Consider the following 17,985-nt stretch of genomic DNA (forward strand, 5'->3'; position numbering starts at 1 on the left):
ACTGCTTGTCAAATGTTATGTCCATGGTTAATGTGACAGCTGTGTTTTAGTGGTGTCTGACTATTTAGAAAGGTCATATGGAAACAGGCCCCCCCCCCCCCCCCCCCCCATACTGTTTAAATCCAAGAGAACTTCTTTGGCTTAACAATTTCAAAAGTATCTTTTAAGTGGTCTCTCGTTTTCTATTGAAATCATGTGATAACCAATTTGGCAGGCTTAAAGGAAATAGCGTTCCCTAGTCTAGTTCATCACCAGTATTGTACAGGTAGTACTGTTGTAAAGTACGTTTCCTTAACATAAATTGTATGCAACACAAATGATTATAAGGTCAGGAAGTGGTCATTGAATATTGAGTTACAGAGGAATCTCTTCTCTCAGAAGGTGGTGGATCTCTTGAATTCTCAATCTCTTGTGGAGGCAGGATTAAAGAGGAGGCAGATAATTATTTTTTCTCAGGGAAATTCAAGGCTATGGGTATTGGCACAGAAGAGATGTTGAAGCCTTGGGCAGATTAGTCATGATTAATTTGAAAGGCTTGAGGCCACATTTGACCTATTTTCTTTTGCTCATGTTTTTCTGTAACCACATAATTAATTTAAATAATATGAAGCCAAGGCCACGGCGGAACTCACATTTTATATCCTGCCAATTAAAGACTATTTCCTTTATCTCTGTTTCTGATCTTCTTATCTTTCCCGAGCGGCAAGGGGAACAAAGGGTTGGGTGGGGGAGGATGTGTGCGCCATGTGCTTCTATTACATTAGACACAATTGATCCCAATCAAAATGTTCAATGATAAATAATTGGGAAGTAAGACAGGATAATACAATATTGGGTACAGCTTATTGAGAAGAATGTTGACTCTCGTGCACATCAAAGGTGCTTTCTGAGGCAACTCTGGAAGTGCACGGCCAATGTTTCAACCCATACCTTAATCAGCAGTCAAGGCCATTATGACATAGGACTGCCAAGATACATTACGAGATAACTTCATCCTGATGCTGTATGTTTGAAAGGGTTCGGGACCTGTGAATCCAAGAACATGCAGCTAGCCAGAAAAGCATGCTCAAAGCAACTTCGACTCCTGTGTCTAGGAATGAGAAACATTCCAAACACATCCAATCTCAATAATTTAAAGTGACTTGTCTTTCCTATTTATTTCATTAAAAACAACTGATCACAATAAGTGTAGGAAGGAACTGCAGATGCTGGTTTATACCAAAGATAGACACGAAATGCTGAAGTAACTCAGTGGGCTAGGGGAGAAAAAGGATGGGTGTAATCAAGGAACGATTATAATCATATATTGTCTTTCTGCTGACTGGTTAGCATGCACCAAAAGCTTTTCACTGTACCTCAGTACACGTGACAATAAACTAAACTGAACTGAACTGGGTGACGTTTCGGATCGGAACTCTTATTTAGACTTCTTTATTTGTTGCCGGGCCTGATTTGTTCTGATCTTTTCCTACCTCCAGTTACCTCCCCTCTAACTTCAGTCTGAAGAAGAGTTCATACCCAAACCTTCACCCATCCTTTTTCTCCAGAGATGCTGCCTGGCATGCTGCAAAAAGTGACTGTTTTCTAAACAATAGAAATTGTACCAAATGAAAAACAAACACCAGCAATAGACATGGATTAAGCTTCTGAAAGTGATAGGAGAACCAGCTAGTACCTAAAAAATACACTAATAAACCAGGAATGTCAGAAATAGGCAACCAACAGAAAGACTTGAAAATATTCTCAGCAACCATGCTCATTTCTCAATAACCCAAAGCTACATTACATTTCTAACATTATAATATATTTTGTGTTCTATTGCTTTTTATTAGTATGACTGTATGACAAATAAAATTCCTCGTATGTTGCAAAAACATACTTCGCTAATGAAGTATGATTAAATCATGTCAAAATCATTTCCTCAAAGGATGTAAATTTGAAATCATTGCTATATTCTTTTCCAGTCTTAAATCTTATTTGGGGCTTGAAGCTTGAGTTTTAATATCTTTGTAGCAACTCCATTAACTTCCAAGTATATATCATCACTGAATCAGGTAGATGTCTACAAAACTCAGTGTCAGTAGATGACCAGATGTGCACATTAAATCTGTTATAGGAGGCACCTCATTTCTCCACTTGGCATTTCAAGTGAATATCAATTGCACTGAAAGACGGGGCATCCAAGAGTGAAGCTTTCCATTTCATACACAAGTGTGAAAGGTGTCACTCTGCACTGCAACTCTTAGAATGTACCATGCTGCAAATCCCAAACTCTGATCGCTTCTCATGTGGCTTTGGTTCACTGTGTCAGCAATGCTCTGCAAGTAAGGGTCCACTATGGGCCCAAACTGGAATGTACAAAAAGTAGGCTCTTCAGCTCTTTAAGCCTATTCAACATTAAATGGGTTCAAAGCATGATCTGCAACTTAACTGCATATACCATAACCAAATTCTCAAATTTACATTAAATATCTGACCCAACATTAATTGTAAAGAGTTCTAAATTTCTCCTAACATCTTATATGTAAAAGTATTTCCTAACTGTAGATCAATCACTATTGCTGATCTGATCCATGTCTGGTTTTGCTATTGCCAACCCGATCCATGATCCATGCCGGGTTTTCAATATGCCATTTGGTGGTACGCAATTAGCTAGACTCAGTCTAATTTACGATGCTGTACCTTGCAGATGCCAATGCCATAGTCTCTGCATGTATTATTAAAAAAATACTTTATAAGAAGTTAAATGACTGAGTGTCCCACACTTATTTATATGGTATCAGAGCAGACAAAAGGCAAAGAAGAGGAGTGAACGGGTCCTTTTCAGAATGGCAGGCAGTGGCGAGTGGAGTGCCGCAAGGCTCGGTGTTGTGGCCGCAATGGTTTACCATATATATTAATGATTTGGAAGAGGGAATTAGGAGCAACACTAGCAAGTTTGCTGATGGCACAAAGCTGGGTGGCAGTTTGAACTGTGAAGAGGATGTTAGGAGGTTGCAGGGTGACCTGGACAAGTTGAGTGAGTGGGCAGATGTGTGGCAGATGCAGTATAATATAGATAAATGTGAGGTTATCCACTTTGGCGGCAAAAACAAGGGGGCAGATTATTATCTCAATGGGGTTAGGTTAGGTAAGGGGGAGGTGCAGCGAGACCTGGGCGTCCTTGTACACCGGTCACTGAAAGTTGGCATGCAGGTACAGCAGGCAATGAAGAAAGCTAATAGAATGTTGGCCTTCATAAGAGGATTTCAGTATAGGAGTGAAGAGGTTCTTCTGCAGTTGTATAGGGCTGTGGTGAGACCACATCTGGAGTATTGGGTACAGTTTTGGTCTCCTAATTTGAGGAAGGACATTCTTATGATTGAAGCAGTGCAGCGTAGGTTCACGAGATTGATCCCTGGGATGGCGGGACTGTCATATGAGGAAATATTGAAAAGACTAGGCTTGTATTCACTGGAGTTTAGAAGGATGAGGGGGTTCTTATAGAAACATATAAAATTATAAAAGGACTGGACAAGCTAGATGCAGGAAAAATGTTCCCAATGTTGGGCGAGTCCAGAACCAGGGGCCACAGTCTTAGAATAATGGGGAGGTCATTTAAGACTGAGGTGAGAAAAAACTTTTTCACCCAGAGTTGTGAATTTATGGAATTCCCTGCCACAGAGGGCAGTGGAGGCAAAGTCACTGGATGGATTTAAGAGAGAGTTAGATAGAGCTCTAGGGGCTGGTGGAATCAAGGGATATGGGGAGAAGGCAGGCACGGATTATTGATAGGGGATGATCAGCCATGATCACAATGAATGGCGGTGCTGGCTCGAGGGGCCGAATGGCCTCCTCCTGCACTCATTTTCTATGTTTCTAAGTGGAATGACACTCAGTCGTTTAACTTCTTATAAAATGTTTTATTAAGAATACATGCAGAGACCATGGCATTGGCATCTGCAAGATACAGCATCGTAAATTAGACTGAGTCTATCTAATTGCTTACCACCAGATGGCATAGTGAAAACCCGGCATGGATCAAATCACGGAACTGGACAGAATGGAAGCACTAGTAGTCATTACACCTGTTTTGGAACCCACTGACTGGGTGTCCTCAATGGTAGCTGCCACCAAGAAGAACAAGCAGGAGATTTGCATTTGTATCAATCCCAGGGATCTCAACACCGCACTCAAAAGGCCACACTACCCGATGCATACCGTGGAGGAAGTAGCTGCTCGCATGGGAAAGGCGACAGTATTCTCTGTGTTAGATGCCAAGAGCTCTTTCTGGCAAATTGCTGTAGACCATGCTTCATCTCTGCTCACAACCTTCAGCACTTCCTTTGGCCGCTACAGATTTCTACGAATGCCGTTCGGTATCAATTCGGCCAGCGAGGTGTTTCAACGCTCCATGGAACAAATCTTCAATAGATACCCTTGTGCAATCATGGATGACATCATCGTTGTTGGCAGAGATGTGAAGGAACATGACGACAACTTAAAGAAGGTACTCGAGCGTGCCAGGGAAGTACACTTGAAACTCAATCCTCACAGTTCCGGTCAACCTGGTGTGCTACGTGGGGCATGTTTTTACCTATGCGGATCCTTCCAAGATGGCGGGCATCAGCGAGATGGCGGCGCCTACAGATGTCACCAGCCTACAGAGATTTCTGGGCATGGTTAATTACCTCGGGAAGTTTATTCCCATTTCAGCAAGCTTTCGGCTCCCCTGTGGCAGCTTACCCACAAGGACACTGCCTGGACATGGCATGAACAGCAGCGACGTGCTTTTGACACACTCATACAACAGATGTTGTGCCCTTCTACCTTGGCTTATTCCCAGTACGGCCTCGGCACTGCGTGCCTGCAGGGTGAAAAGTCTATTGCCTATGCTTCTAGAACAATGACAGACACAGAGACAAGGTATGCTCAGATCGAGAAGGAATTGTTGGTGGTGGTCTTCGCATGTGTCAAATTCAACAATGACATCTTTGGTAAACCTGTAACCATAGAAAGTGACCACCAGCTCTTTGGTCACCATTTTAAACAAGTCTATACACGTTGCTCTGGCAAGATTGCAGAGAATGCTACTGAGGCTCTAAAAGTACGACATCACGCTCGTTTACAAATGTGGTAAGCACACATATCTGGCTGACACTTTATCTCGTGCTCACAGGAAGACCAATGCCCAGCATGCAATTGAAAAGGACACTTTTGATGTCATGATGGTTGACTGTATTCATCCGTCCTGTCTGGATACCTTGGTGGCTTGCACGGCAGAGGATGCCACTCTGCAGACGCTCACCTCGATCATCAATCATGGATGGCCCAGCAAGCAGCACATGCTTCCACCTGCTGTTCACCCTTACTTTCCCTCCTGAGGCAAACTTGCCATTGAAGGTGGAGTCATCAAGAAAGGCCACAAGACGGTGATCCCGGCATCGCTCCAACAGGGATACTTTGATGCCGTACACAGAAGGCATCCCGGTTCCAAGGCAACCGGACAACGAGCAAAGAGCATGTTTTTGAATATTGAAAGTCTGTGGTGGCATTTTGTTATGCGTTAGGGTTTATTAGGCTGGGGTTTATTTTCTTCAAAAATACCCAACCAATGTGGAAGCCCAAGACTTGAATACAACCTTTCTCAAGGGGTGAGGAATTCAAAGAAGCCAAATGTGACATCAACTTGGTGCATTAAGGTCCATGCAGAAGGCTCTTCAAGCCACGGACATTAATTCTCCACCTCAACTGTACCACCACCCTTCCAGTCCTACCATCAGAGAGCTTGTGAGCAATCTAGACGTATAACATCTGCTCAAACTTAGAAAAAGTAAGGACACATTTCTTCTCAAAGTACAGAATTTTGCTAGGACTACTTTATTAGTCTTTAAACACTGTAGGGCTTGATATTGATACAAGGCAATTTTATTCTTCCTCAATAGAGATTAACTATTGTCCAATAAAAATATTTATTCATTTAATGGGCTGAAAATGATGCAACGTCCTTGATTTATGAATAATGTTTTTTCCAATTCACAGTGCCAGAATTACAATGTATAAAACAATGTGTGGGGAGGAACAGGGACTTTAGGGAGGGTGTGTAAGGAGGGAAGGGTGAGTTAATATCACAAGCTTTATCTTTACTTCTCTATTCACTATTAAGAGGATCACTTCTTATTGCATTCTGAGCCGAAATAGCTATCATTTACAACATCAAGCTCCACCGTTGGTTCAAACCACTCAGTAATTAATAATAATAATAATAATAATAATAATAATATATTTTATTGTCATTGCACATAAGTGCAATGAGATTTGCAACTGAATTAATTCATTCAGTTACCTCAGATTTCAAACACAGCATCCTGCTAACATTTTTTCTACATTATTGATGACAAGAAAATGAAAAGAAGTGAAAAATATATGAAAAAAATAATTATTTAAAGATGTATAATCTATGTACATTCTTTATACACAGGCATAATAACGTTGAGGAAATTACAAGCTACTATCCAACATACACGTAATGTGTGTCTATGTCTCTGACCTTCCAGTCTGCTGCTCTGTCCCTCAGTTGGCTCATCATTGACCAACGTCCTTGCCAGTGCTTGGGCTGCTGGCTCCTCTGGCTCCTCTGGCTCCTCTGGCTCCTCTGGCTCCTCTGGCTCCTCTGGCCACTGAACCATGCTGTCTGGTTGCATTCTCTCACAGTACTCAGGGCTATGGCCTGAATCTGGCATCGACTCAAATGCACTGTTCTCATCTTCCTCTTCTTGGGAAGAGAAAACTGTACTTTCAGATAGCCGCGCACTGTCAATTGAGGAGAACCTGGTATGGCTGGAGGAGAAGTGATGGGTACTGTCATAGCAGGAAGTACTTTGGCAGGAAGTGCTGTAACAGGATGTACTGTAACAGGAAGTGCTATAACAAGAAGTTCTACAACATGGTGTGTCACAGATGTCCCACTCATTGTTAACCTGCTGTGTCGTGTCTGTTACAGTCTCACTTTGATTTATTTGCTGATCCTTCTCAAGAATTTGATTTAACTCAGAAAGATGTTCAACAGAGGCACTGCGCGGCAGCATCCTCCACCCAGCGTTGCTGGGCCCACTGGTGTCACTACACGTTTCCAGCTCTACTGGATCCATTTTGCACGTCATGTTTTGTTCCTCGGGTTCTTTCTCCGGTGGTTCTAAGGCTACAAAACTGTGACTGGTCTCTCCCTGGACATCCTCGCTATCCAGCTGTGCAGATGGCAGACTGTGGAGCAACCGATGCAGGGTAATGTAGTGGGTTCGAGGGGTTTCCGGCTCTCCTGAACCACAAGCTGTGGCGATCACAGACTCTAGCTCAGACACCGGCAGTGAGAACGGCCTGGCTTTCCTCTTTCCGGCTTTCCTCACTTTCAATGTACCGTCTTCCTGCTGACACGAGGCGTCACTGTTGTCGGTCCCATCTACCTCACACGTTTCGTCAGTAACGTCTTCGACCCTGGGCATCAACTGACCAGAACACACTTCTTCTTGCCCCTCTTCATTTGCCTGTGTTCCTTCGTTCTCTGAGATTCTATCTACAATCGGACTGGCCTCAGGTTGTGGTAAATCAGCAAGGGCTTCCTGAGCTGGATCAGATGTAGACTCCCTGAGTTCCGATACGATTGCTGGTAAATTATTCTCTTTACTGTTGCTATCATCACCGTTCCCGTTTTCAATGGCTGGGTGCTCCAATTCACCAACTGATGACGGTTCACACACACTCACAGCATTCGTACTGTTAGCTGGGCAACTCAAGTCCTCACCATTCACAGTCTCTTCACTTTCATTCAACGGCTCAACCTCCTCTGTACCCCCAACACTCTGGGACTCACAGCATGCCTGCTCCGTTAAGTCCATCGTCGGATTTTCCTGTTCAGCTGATCCTGCCTCAGTACTGGCTGAGATATCTTCATCATCTACAACGTGTTCAGATTAAAAAAAGAGAAAAATAAAATCACCCAATCATAGTCTGTTCTGCACTGCTCATATAATTAAGCTTATTTTAAAAGCAATAAATGATGGAAATACATACAGGTCAATAAGAATCTTAAAGGGGAAAGGTAATTTTCAACTGCTCTCATGTTATTTGCCCCAAAACATCCAGAGAGCAGTTGAAAATCTCAGTAGTTCCACAAAAGCTCGAGTTCATCTCTTATATGACTATTAGCCTGTTACTGCACAAACAGCATCACCTGTCCACTTCAGGTGACAGGCTTCTGATGTCTGTTGCCTATTGCTGGTTGCACCCCACTCAGTTTGTCCATTTCCATTACAAATGCATGGAATGTGGTTCCCATTTCGGGAATGGCCTAGGATATTTCAAATAAGTGTGAAGAGGAGTCCCAACCCAAAATGGCGACAGTCCATTTCCCTCCACAGATGATGTCTAGCCCATGGATTTCCTCCAGCCGTTTGTATTTAGCTCAAGGGTCCAGCACTTGCCATCACTTGTGTCTCCTTGGACATGAATATGCTTGACTTGACACAAGGGTCTTCTTATTCCCGGAAACATAGAAAAATAGGTGCAGGAGTAGGCCATTCGGCTCTTCGAGCCAGCACCGCCATTCAATATGATCATGGCTGATCATCTAAAATCAGTACCCTGTTCCTGCTTTTTCCCCATATCCCTTGATTCCTTCAGCCCTAAGAGCTAAATCTAACTCTCTCTTGAAAACATCCAATGAATTGGCCTCCACTGCCTTCTGTAGCAGAGAATTCCATAGATGCACAACTCTATGGGTGAAGATGTTTTTCCACGTCTCAGTTCTAAATGGCCTACCCCTTATTCTTAAACTGTGACCCTTGGTTCTGAACTCCCCCAACATCGGGAACATTTTTCCTACATCTAGCCTGTCCAATCATTTACGAATTTCATATGTTTCTATAAGATCCCCTCTCACCCTTCTAAATTCCAGTGAATACAAGCCCAGCTGATTTTTCATCATATGTCAGTCAATAGACAATAGGTGCAGGAGTAGGCCATTCGGCCCTTCGAGCCAGCACCGCCATTCAATGTGATCATGGCTTATCATCCTCAATCAGTACCCCGTTCCTGCCTTCTCCCCATATCCCCTAACTCCGCTATTTTTAAGAGCCCTATCTAGCTCTCTCTTGAAAGCATCCAGAGAACCTGCCTCCACTGCCTTCTGAGGCAGAGAATTCCACAGACTCACCATTCTCTGTGAGAGAAAGTGTTTCCTTATCTCCGTTCTAAATGGCTTACTCCTTATTCTTAAACTGTGGCCCCTGGTTCTGGACTCCATCAACACCGGGAACATGTTTCCTGCCTCTAGCGTGTCCAAACCCTTAACAATCTTATATGTTACAATGAGATGCCCTCTCATCCTTCTAAACTCCAGATTGTACAAGCCCAGCTGCTCCATTCTCTCAGCATATGACAGTCCCACCATCTTGGGAATTAACCTTGTAAACCTACGCTGCACTCCCTCAATAGCAAGAATGTCCTTCCCAAAATTAGGGGACCAAAATTGCACACAATACTCCAGGTGCGGCCTCACCAGGACCCTGTACAACTGCAGTAGGACCTTCTTGCTCCTAAACTCAAATCTTTTTGTTATGAAGGTCAACATGCCATTAGCTTTCTTCACTGCCTGCTCTACCTGCATGCTTACTTTCAGTGACTGATGTACAAAAACACGCAGGGCTCTTTGCACCTCCCCTTTTCCTAATCTGACACCATTCAGATAATAATCTGCCTTCCTTCCACCAAAGTGGATTACCTCATATTTATCCACATTATACTGCATCTGCCCACTCACCCAACTTATCCAAGTCACCCTGCAGCCTCATAGCATCCTCATTGTAGCTCACACAGCTTTGTGTCATCTGCAAATTTAGAGATGTCACATTTAATTCCCTTGTCTGAATCATTGAAATATATTGTAAATATCTGGGGTCCCAGCACCGAGCCTTGCGGCACCCCACTAGTCACTGCCTGCCATTCTGAAAAGGACCCGTTAATTCAGACTCTTTGCTTCTTGTCTGCCAACCAGTTATCTATCCATGTCAATACCCTACCACAACACCATGTACTCTAATTTTGCACACTAATACCATGTGCTCTAAATTTGCATATTAAATGAAGGTTATAAAGAGGCACTGGCTCATTAGTCAACCCCAAACTCCTGCTATCCAATATGAATACTAATCCCAGAGGGCAGTAGAGCAAAAACCATTATGCCCATGTGGTTCTGGATCATTTCAGTTATCCCAGTAACCTTAAAAATTAATATGTCAACCTTTAGTATAAATTGAACAGATTGGAATAAGGAAAGACTCAGTAATTTTAACCAGGAACCTATCATAAACTGACATAAAATCACCTTGCTTATCAAGTTCTTTCAGGAATGGAAATCATCTATCATTGAGTATGATCTACACGATTGAAATTTAACTGGGCACAGTTCAGGGGCAAACAGAAATGGGCAAAAATGCTGGCATTGCCACCGACATTCAGTAAATGAGCAATTACAAATGCTACTTGATATTAGTTCACTTGTGAATTAAAATATTGTGCTGTAAAATATTTTCAAATAATACTGGATTCATTCAGTAGCATCTACCACATGCAGGAAGAGAACATCAGATATTGATCAGCTATTCAGCAATCACTCCAGTGCAAATGAGAAACACTTATGTCCTATTATGTATTAAAAATGCACCGAACAGACAAATCACGGAGGCCCCACCACCACCATGCATTACCACAGATTACCTAACTCATTCTATCAAATGGCCACTATAATGATCTCAGCTAATTCCAATTCCTGAGACGATGTCCTGGAATGTTTTCCATTTATTTCAATAAGAAAATTGATATGAAGGGGTGTTTAGCACAGACTTTGGTCAAAAACTGCTGCTGTTTTTATTTTCATAGAATTTAAAATAATTTAAATCCAATTTCATTCCTTCGCTAGTAAATGAATTGCTTGTCGTAAGTTTCAATATCCTGTGAAAATCAGTTAAATAACTGCCATCAGAAGATGCTTTTGGATTTGATCTGTTGAAAAGCGAACAACCTTGATGGATTGAAGATGTTATTTCAAATCGGAATTGCAGCTGTCCACTGACATGGTCTGTCGGCAGTTTGCGGCCCAGTGTGTAGCTCACCACCCTGTCCCTGAAAGGAAACAAACAGGATTAAAGAACTCTTCCCACATGAATCATAAAACACAATTTGCAGTTTGAAACTAGGGCAGAGATTAACTATCAAAAGAATGCAGAGAAAACTGCAGTACATTCATGTTGGTTGACTGTTATTTGTAGCTGTGGGGAGATCAGACTTTGCTTAGACTTTACAGATACAGTGTGGCATTATTTTAAAATGATTTGAAAATCTACAGCCTCGCCACAAATCAAAATGTGTGTGTAAAAGTATAGCAGTTTTAATTACATGAGACTATAAAGCAATCTTTGTAACCATGGCTCATAGTAATGACACAACAGAGAAGCACAGTGGAGTAAATAATGGGAAAGAAGCAAATGCAAAGAGTTTGATTCACATGATTTTAAAATATGAGCACTCATTAATATTTGAATAATGAGCTGTGTGGCATAATTGCTGTGGAAAAGCTTCACTACAGAACAGACTGTGTTGGCCACCAGACCAGCTGACCTGAAATATTCCCTGTACTGCCTGATTTTCCTTACAAAGTTATATTAACATAATTTAAGTGTTCTGGTTATTAGAGGGGCATGTCCCTACAGAGCATAAGGGCAACCCCACATATAACAGATAGACTACTTGAGTTACTGAATAAATGGTTCTAAATGTGATAACTGGAAGGTTTTCAATTTGTTAAATAATAACTCGTAGTAGACACCTGGCATTGGTTCACTTTTTACTAGAAAAACTATAAATACAGGTCCACCACCGATATTCTGGCACCCTTGGTTCCAGATTATCCTTGCCATTTTATCTGTTTTGCCGGACTAACCGAGGTCACGTAACAATGATATAATACACCTCTGATCCACTAATTATACCCCTCGCGTGTCTCGAAAGCACCATGGTCCACTAGAAACTTAAATAAAACAAATATTAAATGTAAATTAATTTTACAGCGAAACTTAAATTTCTTGCATGGGCAACTACGGTTGTGTCCTAATTAAAGGAGGTATAGGAAAATCAGTGGTGGACCCGTATATATAATGAATACATAGTATGTCATTGCATCACTCAATCTTCCCCAAATAGTTTAATTCTAAACTCCATCCTCACCTAATTACAAAACAGAATTTATGACTATTATTAGACAATTGTATTAGATCTAAACTGAGAGGAGGAAAAACGTTTTCACCCAGAGAGTTGTGAATCTGTGGAATTCTCTGCCACAGAAGGCAGTGGAGGCCAATTCACTGGATGTTTTCAAAAGAAAGTTAGATTTAGCTCTTAGGGCTAAAGGAATCAAGGGATATGGGGGGAAAGCAGGAACGGGGTACTGATTTTAGTTAATCAGCCATGATCACATTGAATGGCGGTGCTGGCTCAAGGGCCCAATGGCCTACTCCTGCACCTATTTTTCTATGTTCTAAGTTTTCTACACAGAGCACTTGATGTTATGGAGCTTAAATCAAGATAGGTGTGTCTCCACATTGTGACTTTTGTGATATTTATATATTATAGTTAAGGCAGGGATAGATAGGGGTGTCAAAGGTTATGGGGAGAAGGCAGGAGAATAGGGTTAGGAGGGAGAGAAAGAGCAGCCATGATTGAATGGTGGAGTAGACTTGATGAGCCGAATGGCCTAATTCTGCTCCTATCACTTATGATCTTATGAATTTATGATTATTGTTTGGTAAGTTGTGTTGAATCTATCAAATGCCTTTTAGATTCCCTTTTCATATCTCCCCTTTAATTTTTAAAATTTCGGTTTGTGTTGGTTGGTTTGTTTCACCTAGTGTCAGGTTAAATCTGTTGTTTAAGTGGCTTAGTTTTTTCATTATTACAATCCTTTCAAAGTGTTATTCCAATCCCTATAGTTCCTTCTCAATTGGCAATTTCTTGCCATTGCAGTACAAGAATCTGATACTTGACTTTTGGATAGTTCTGGTTTCCATTCATTTCCCTCAGATAAAAGTACCTTCTATACATCAGTACCTTCTGGTTCAGTATTTTATAAGGAAAAGATTCTAGTTGAGATTAGAGTTGCTGCCTTACAGCGAATGCAGCGCTGGAGACCCAGGTTCGATCCTGACTACGGGTGCTGCCTGTATGGAGTTTGTACGTTCTCCCCGTGACCTGCGTGGGTTTTCTCTGAGATCTTCGGTTTCCTCCCACAGTCCAAACATGTACAGGTTTGTAGGATAATTGGCTTGGTAAATGTAAAAATTGTCCCTAGTGTAGGTATGTTGCAAAGCCTACCTGAAGATCGCTGAAAATCTGTCCCAGCCCGTGCGTGCGATTTTAGCGTCGTTTAGAGGGGGGCGGGTTTAAAACGCGATTTTCCCTAGGCTGTTCAAATCGAGGTTTTTCAGCCTAGTTAATTATTAACGAAAAATCGCTGGAAGATTCCGTAGCTGGAGCTATTTTTAGTTTTAAGGGCGTCCTTTACTTGTTATAGTAGGTTAAAAATTTACCTCTAAACCCGAGACCGCCGACAACGGGGCGGATCTCATACAGGGGAAAACGGAAGATAGGCTGTTTATTTTAACGTTAAAAAGGGCTTCTTAAGATCCCTTTATACAAAGTTTAATGTTGCGAGTAGCTAATTTGGGCCCCATTATATCCCGCAGTATTTTTCTGGGCATTTGGGGGCACAAATCTACCGCAATGTGAACGTTCTAAACCAGCGCGTTCACAGGATCCCACTAGAAAGCTGATTTAAATGGACTTTAATTTACAGCAATTGAACACTAAATTCCTTCCATTTGGCCTATAAATTAATGTAAATGAGATTTTAAAATCATGTTTTATTGTGAATTATTTGTGAATATTATTTGGACACTTAGGCTATTTAAAAATGTTAATCATTTATTAAGAAATGGATAGATGTTTAGATCTAGTAATTGAAGTTTGAAATTAGCTACAATTGGGTAACTAACTAATTATATGCTTTAATTTCAGGTCATCCAAGTAAGATTATTTTATATTTGTTTCAGAATGCTTCAATCTATGATAACTGAAAATTTCATTCAGTTCTCTTAATTTTTAAGAAAGTTATGGGCTTTTGACTGTCCACGATCACAGCTTTTTTGTTATGTCCATAGAAAATCATAAAAAGATGCTAATTTCCGAGTATGAAAATGGCCATAACTTTTTAAATACTTGAGATATGAAAGTGAATTAGGTGTCAAATTAAACTTCTTTTTATGCTTTATCTGATGGGATAAATTGCAGACTTGATTTTTAAAATCTCAAAATTTTGTAACATTGCTACCTAGTGGGTGTAGGATAGTGTTAATGTGCAGGGGTCGCTGGTCGGCGCGGACCCGGTGGGTCGATGGGCCTGTTTACTCACTGTATCTCTAAAACTGACACTTGGCACATTGGGGATCCAAACCTTACCCTTGGATACCAGCATATTGTCTGGTTGAGTACATCAGAGCAGTACTGAAGAAGTACTGCATTAACATGTGTGCCATCTGTCTGGTGAGATGTTACACTGTGGCTATGCCTGTCTTCTCAGGATAATGTTAGAGGTGCAGGTTGTTTTTATGAAACCCTGGCTATCATTTGTAACTCAAACAACACCAGCAAAAAAGTCAAGGTTGACCAGATATTTATCTAATTACCGAGGTGGGACTTTTAAAAAGGGCACTGCTGCAGGACAAGACATACGTTTTCTTCCTTTCTTTAATCCAAAGTTAGACAGTGAAGCAATAATTAATGCAATAAATTCATGCAATACAATAAATTAATCTATATATTACAAAAACTCATCTTGTTTCTATCTGTGTTTTTGTTTGTGTTTGTTGTCCCATGTGATCCTGGAACTACGGCAAAACGGTACACGGTAGTGCTAACACTTTTGCACAACCTTACTCACCTTTGACCCGTGGTCGTTCCTGTCAAGTTTCCTTCAGATTTGATGTTATACTTCATGTTATTCATGATTTTTAAGTTAAAAAATTCAAGTTTAAAAAGATTTTTACTGCTAAATCCCTGCTGGCTCAGCTTCCAACAAACTTCCATACAAAGTTGCAATTCAGGAACACTCTGTGCTTCCACCAAGTTTTCACCTGAACATGAGCTATAATGTCACAATGGGATCTCACCGTCCTCCACACGGCATTTGCAACAATGTTACTTACTCCAGCTCATGGCAGCAAGTGCTTGAACAGGAGGAGGAGGGTGAATTGGTATTTCAATTGGAAGTGCTGCAGTAGGCAGGGGAAGTGCAATTGGATTATTTTAAAGTCCAGTGCGGTGGGCGGCAGGGGAGTGGTGGAATCTTACATTGGGGAGCCACAATGGGTTCCAGTTGGCCTAGTTGATTTATAAAATTAAAAACGTTAAATAACAAAAAATTAAAAAAGAATACAATAAAACAACCCACCTCCCTGGAGTTCTGAACATTTATATGGAATTCTATCTTTCTCCACCAGAGGGCGGCCTGCCAATTTGTACATCATCACACCATTGACTGAATATTCAAAGCGCTGTCCCAAGCTTTTCACTTAATGAGAGAAATTCTGTTTCACCCTCAGGTGGCCGCACCATATGAATTGGTAATTTTATCAACTCTGCCACCCAGGTATTTCTGACATCTTGTTACTGTCAGCCCTGTGTTAGCTCCAAAGCTGGATGATGGTTGAGATTATTTACAGAGGAATGATAAATTATAGCACCAAATCCTACTGCCACTGCATGGGGAATAACAATCACTACCATCATCAAAGGTAGACAAAAATGCTGAACAAACTCAGCGGGTGAGGCAGCATCTATGGAGCGAAGGAAATAGGTTACTTCAGGTCGAGACCCTTCTTCAGACTGAAGATGTTGCCTCACCCGTGGAGTTTCTCCAGCATTTTTGCCTACCTTCAATTTTCCAGCATCTGCAGTTCCTTCTTAAACACTACCATCATCAAAATATTTTCACTTCTCCATAAAATTACAATTTCAAATAAACACATGTGTACATATTGTTTAAAAAAAATTATAGAAACTTACAAAATTCTTAAGGGGTTGGACAGGCTAGATGCAGGAAGATTGCTCCCGATGTTGGGGAAGTCCAGGACAAGGGGTCACAGCTTAAGGATAAGGGGGAAATCCTTTAAAACTGAGATGAGAAGAACTTTTTTCACACAGAGAGTGGTGAATCTCTGGAACTCCCTGCCACAGAGGGTAGTCGAGGCCAGTTCATTGGCTATATTTAAGAGGGAGTTAGATGTGGCCCTTGTGGCTAAGGGGATCAGAGGGTATGGAGAGAAGGCAGGTACGGGATACTGAGTTGGCTGATCAGCCATGATCATATTGAATGGCGGTGCAGGCTCGAAAGGCCGAATGGCCTACTCCTGCACCTAATTTCTATGTTTCTATGTTTCTATAAGAAAATAGGAGCAGGATAGGCCACTCAAGGCCCTAAAACCAGCCTCCTGGTTGTATAAGATCTGCCCCAGACTTCATTTTCTGCACCAGGGAATGAGCATATTTAGAACTGATTATTTAGCCAAATGAATGCGGCTTATTTAAGTATTGTGTTGTCTCTCGGTAGCCCGTCATCTGATGGCTTTGAACATCACTTGCTTTTCTTGCAGGCATTTCTGCAAAGGTCAATTATTCAAACACACAAGGATTCTAGTCAGCATCACTTATAGAAACTTACAAAATTCTTAAGGGGTTGGACAGGCTAGATGCAGGAAGATTGTTCCCGATGTTGGGGAAGTCCAGAACAAGGGGTCACAGTTTAAGGATAAAGGGGAATCCTTTAGGACCGAGATGAGAAAAATATTTTTCACACAGAGAGTGGTGAGTCTCTGGAACTCCCTGCCACAGAAGGTAGTTGAGGCCAGTTCATTTGGCTATATTTAAGAGGGAGTTAGATGTGGCCCTTGTGGCTAAAGGGATCAGGGGGTATGGAGAGAAGGCAAGTACAGGATACTGAGTTGGATGATCAGCCATGATCATATTGAATGGCGGTGCAGGCTTGAAGGACCGAATGGCCTACTCCTGCACCTATTTTCTATGTTTCTATGTTTCTATGTACCTCTTGTATGTGGCAAGTGTTAGTCATGATTGAATTGGTAGGGTCCTTGTCTGAATTAGAAAGCACAGAGTTTGAGTACTTCAACAGATTGAACAAAATATCCGGACTGACAATCCAAAAGAAGCCCTGAGGGATTGCTGCACAGTTGGAAGTGCCATCTTTGAATGAGACATAAACCATGGCACAGCAGCCCCAATGTTTATTAATAGTGACTAAGATGTTTAGCAAGTGAACTCAGTGTGCCAAGTTATATAAATGAGCTTGGTGGCTTCTGGGCCAATATCAGAAAAAAGATGGCCATAAAATCCACAGGCTTTTCAAAGTAGCCTCATTGGTTCACCTCTGCCTTGCAAGAAAGATAATCTGCTATCCTACAATTTCATATACTTTGGGTGACTGGAGATGCTGCTGTGTGAGTGTTCACCTCTCCAGTTAAAAAAACAAGATTTTCCAGAAGCATCAGAATACAGAAAAGGTAGGATTAGACCAGTCTTTGGCAACATTGTACAGCATGTATTTTGATCAGCATCTTGTGCTTATCCAAGAACATAACAAAATGAAACTGGAAGGGTAAGACAGATCAACATTTCAAAGCGCTGTCCCAAGCTTTTAAGAAAGGCGGGAGAGAGAAAACGTGGAATTATAGACCAGTTAGCCTGACATCGGTGGTGGGGAAGATGCTGGAATCAATTATAAAAGATGAGATAGCGGCACATTTGGATAGCAGTAACAGGATCGGTCCGAGTCAGCATGGATTTACAAAGGGGAAATCATGCTTGACTAATCTTCTGGAATTTTTT

General features: G+C 41.5%; 1 protein-coding gene across 4 annotated transcripts in view; it reads right to left on the minus strand.

Moving 5' to 3' along the window:
• The window catches only part of hecw1 (HECT, C2 and WW domain containing E3 ubiquitin protein ligase 1), a 462,878-nt gene that overhangs the window by 172,607 nt on the left and 272,286 nt on the right, over positions 1-17,985 (minus strand). For 2 of the 4 annotated variants that reach the window (XM_033050689.1, XM_033050680.1), the window contains exons 8-10: positions 11,057-11,157; positions 6,651-7,933; positions 6,530-6,605 (exon numbers count right to left, since the gene is read on the minus strand). In XM_033050689.1, the coding sequence (XP_032906580.1) occupies positions 6,530-6,605; positions 6,651-7,933; positions 11,057-11,157 (1,460 nt within the window). Of the gene's footprint in view, positions 1-6,529; positions 7,934-11,056; positions 11,158-17,985 lie in introns of all 4 variants that reach the window. The other 2 variants (XM_033050663.1, XM_033050672.1) reach the window with 1 other exon arrangement.

This window comes from Amblyraja radiata, chromosome 2 (assembly GCF_010909765.2).
Source record: "Amblyraja radiata isolate CabotCenter1 chromosome 2, sAmbRad1.1.pri, whole genome shotgun sequence".
Taxonomy (NCBI): Eukaryota; Metazoa; Chordata; class Chondrichthyes; order Rajiformes; family Rajidae; genus Amblyraja; species Amblyraja radiata.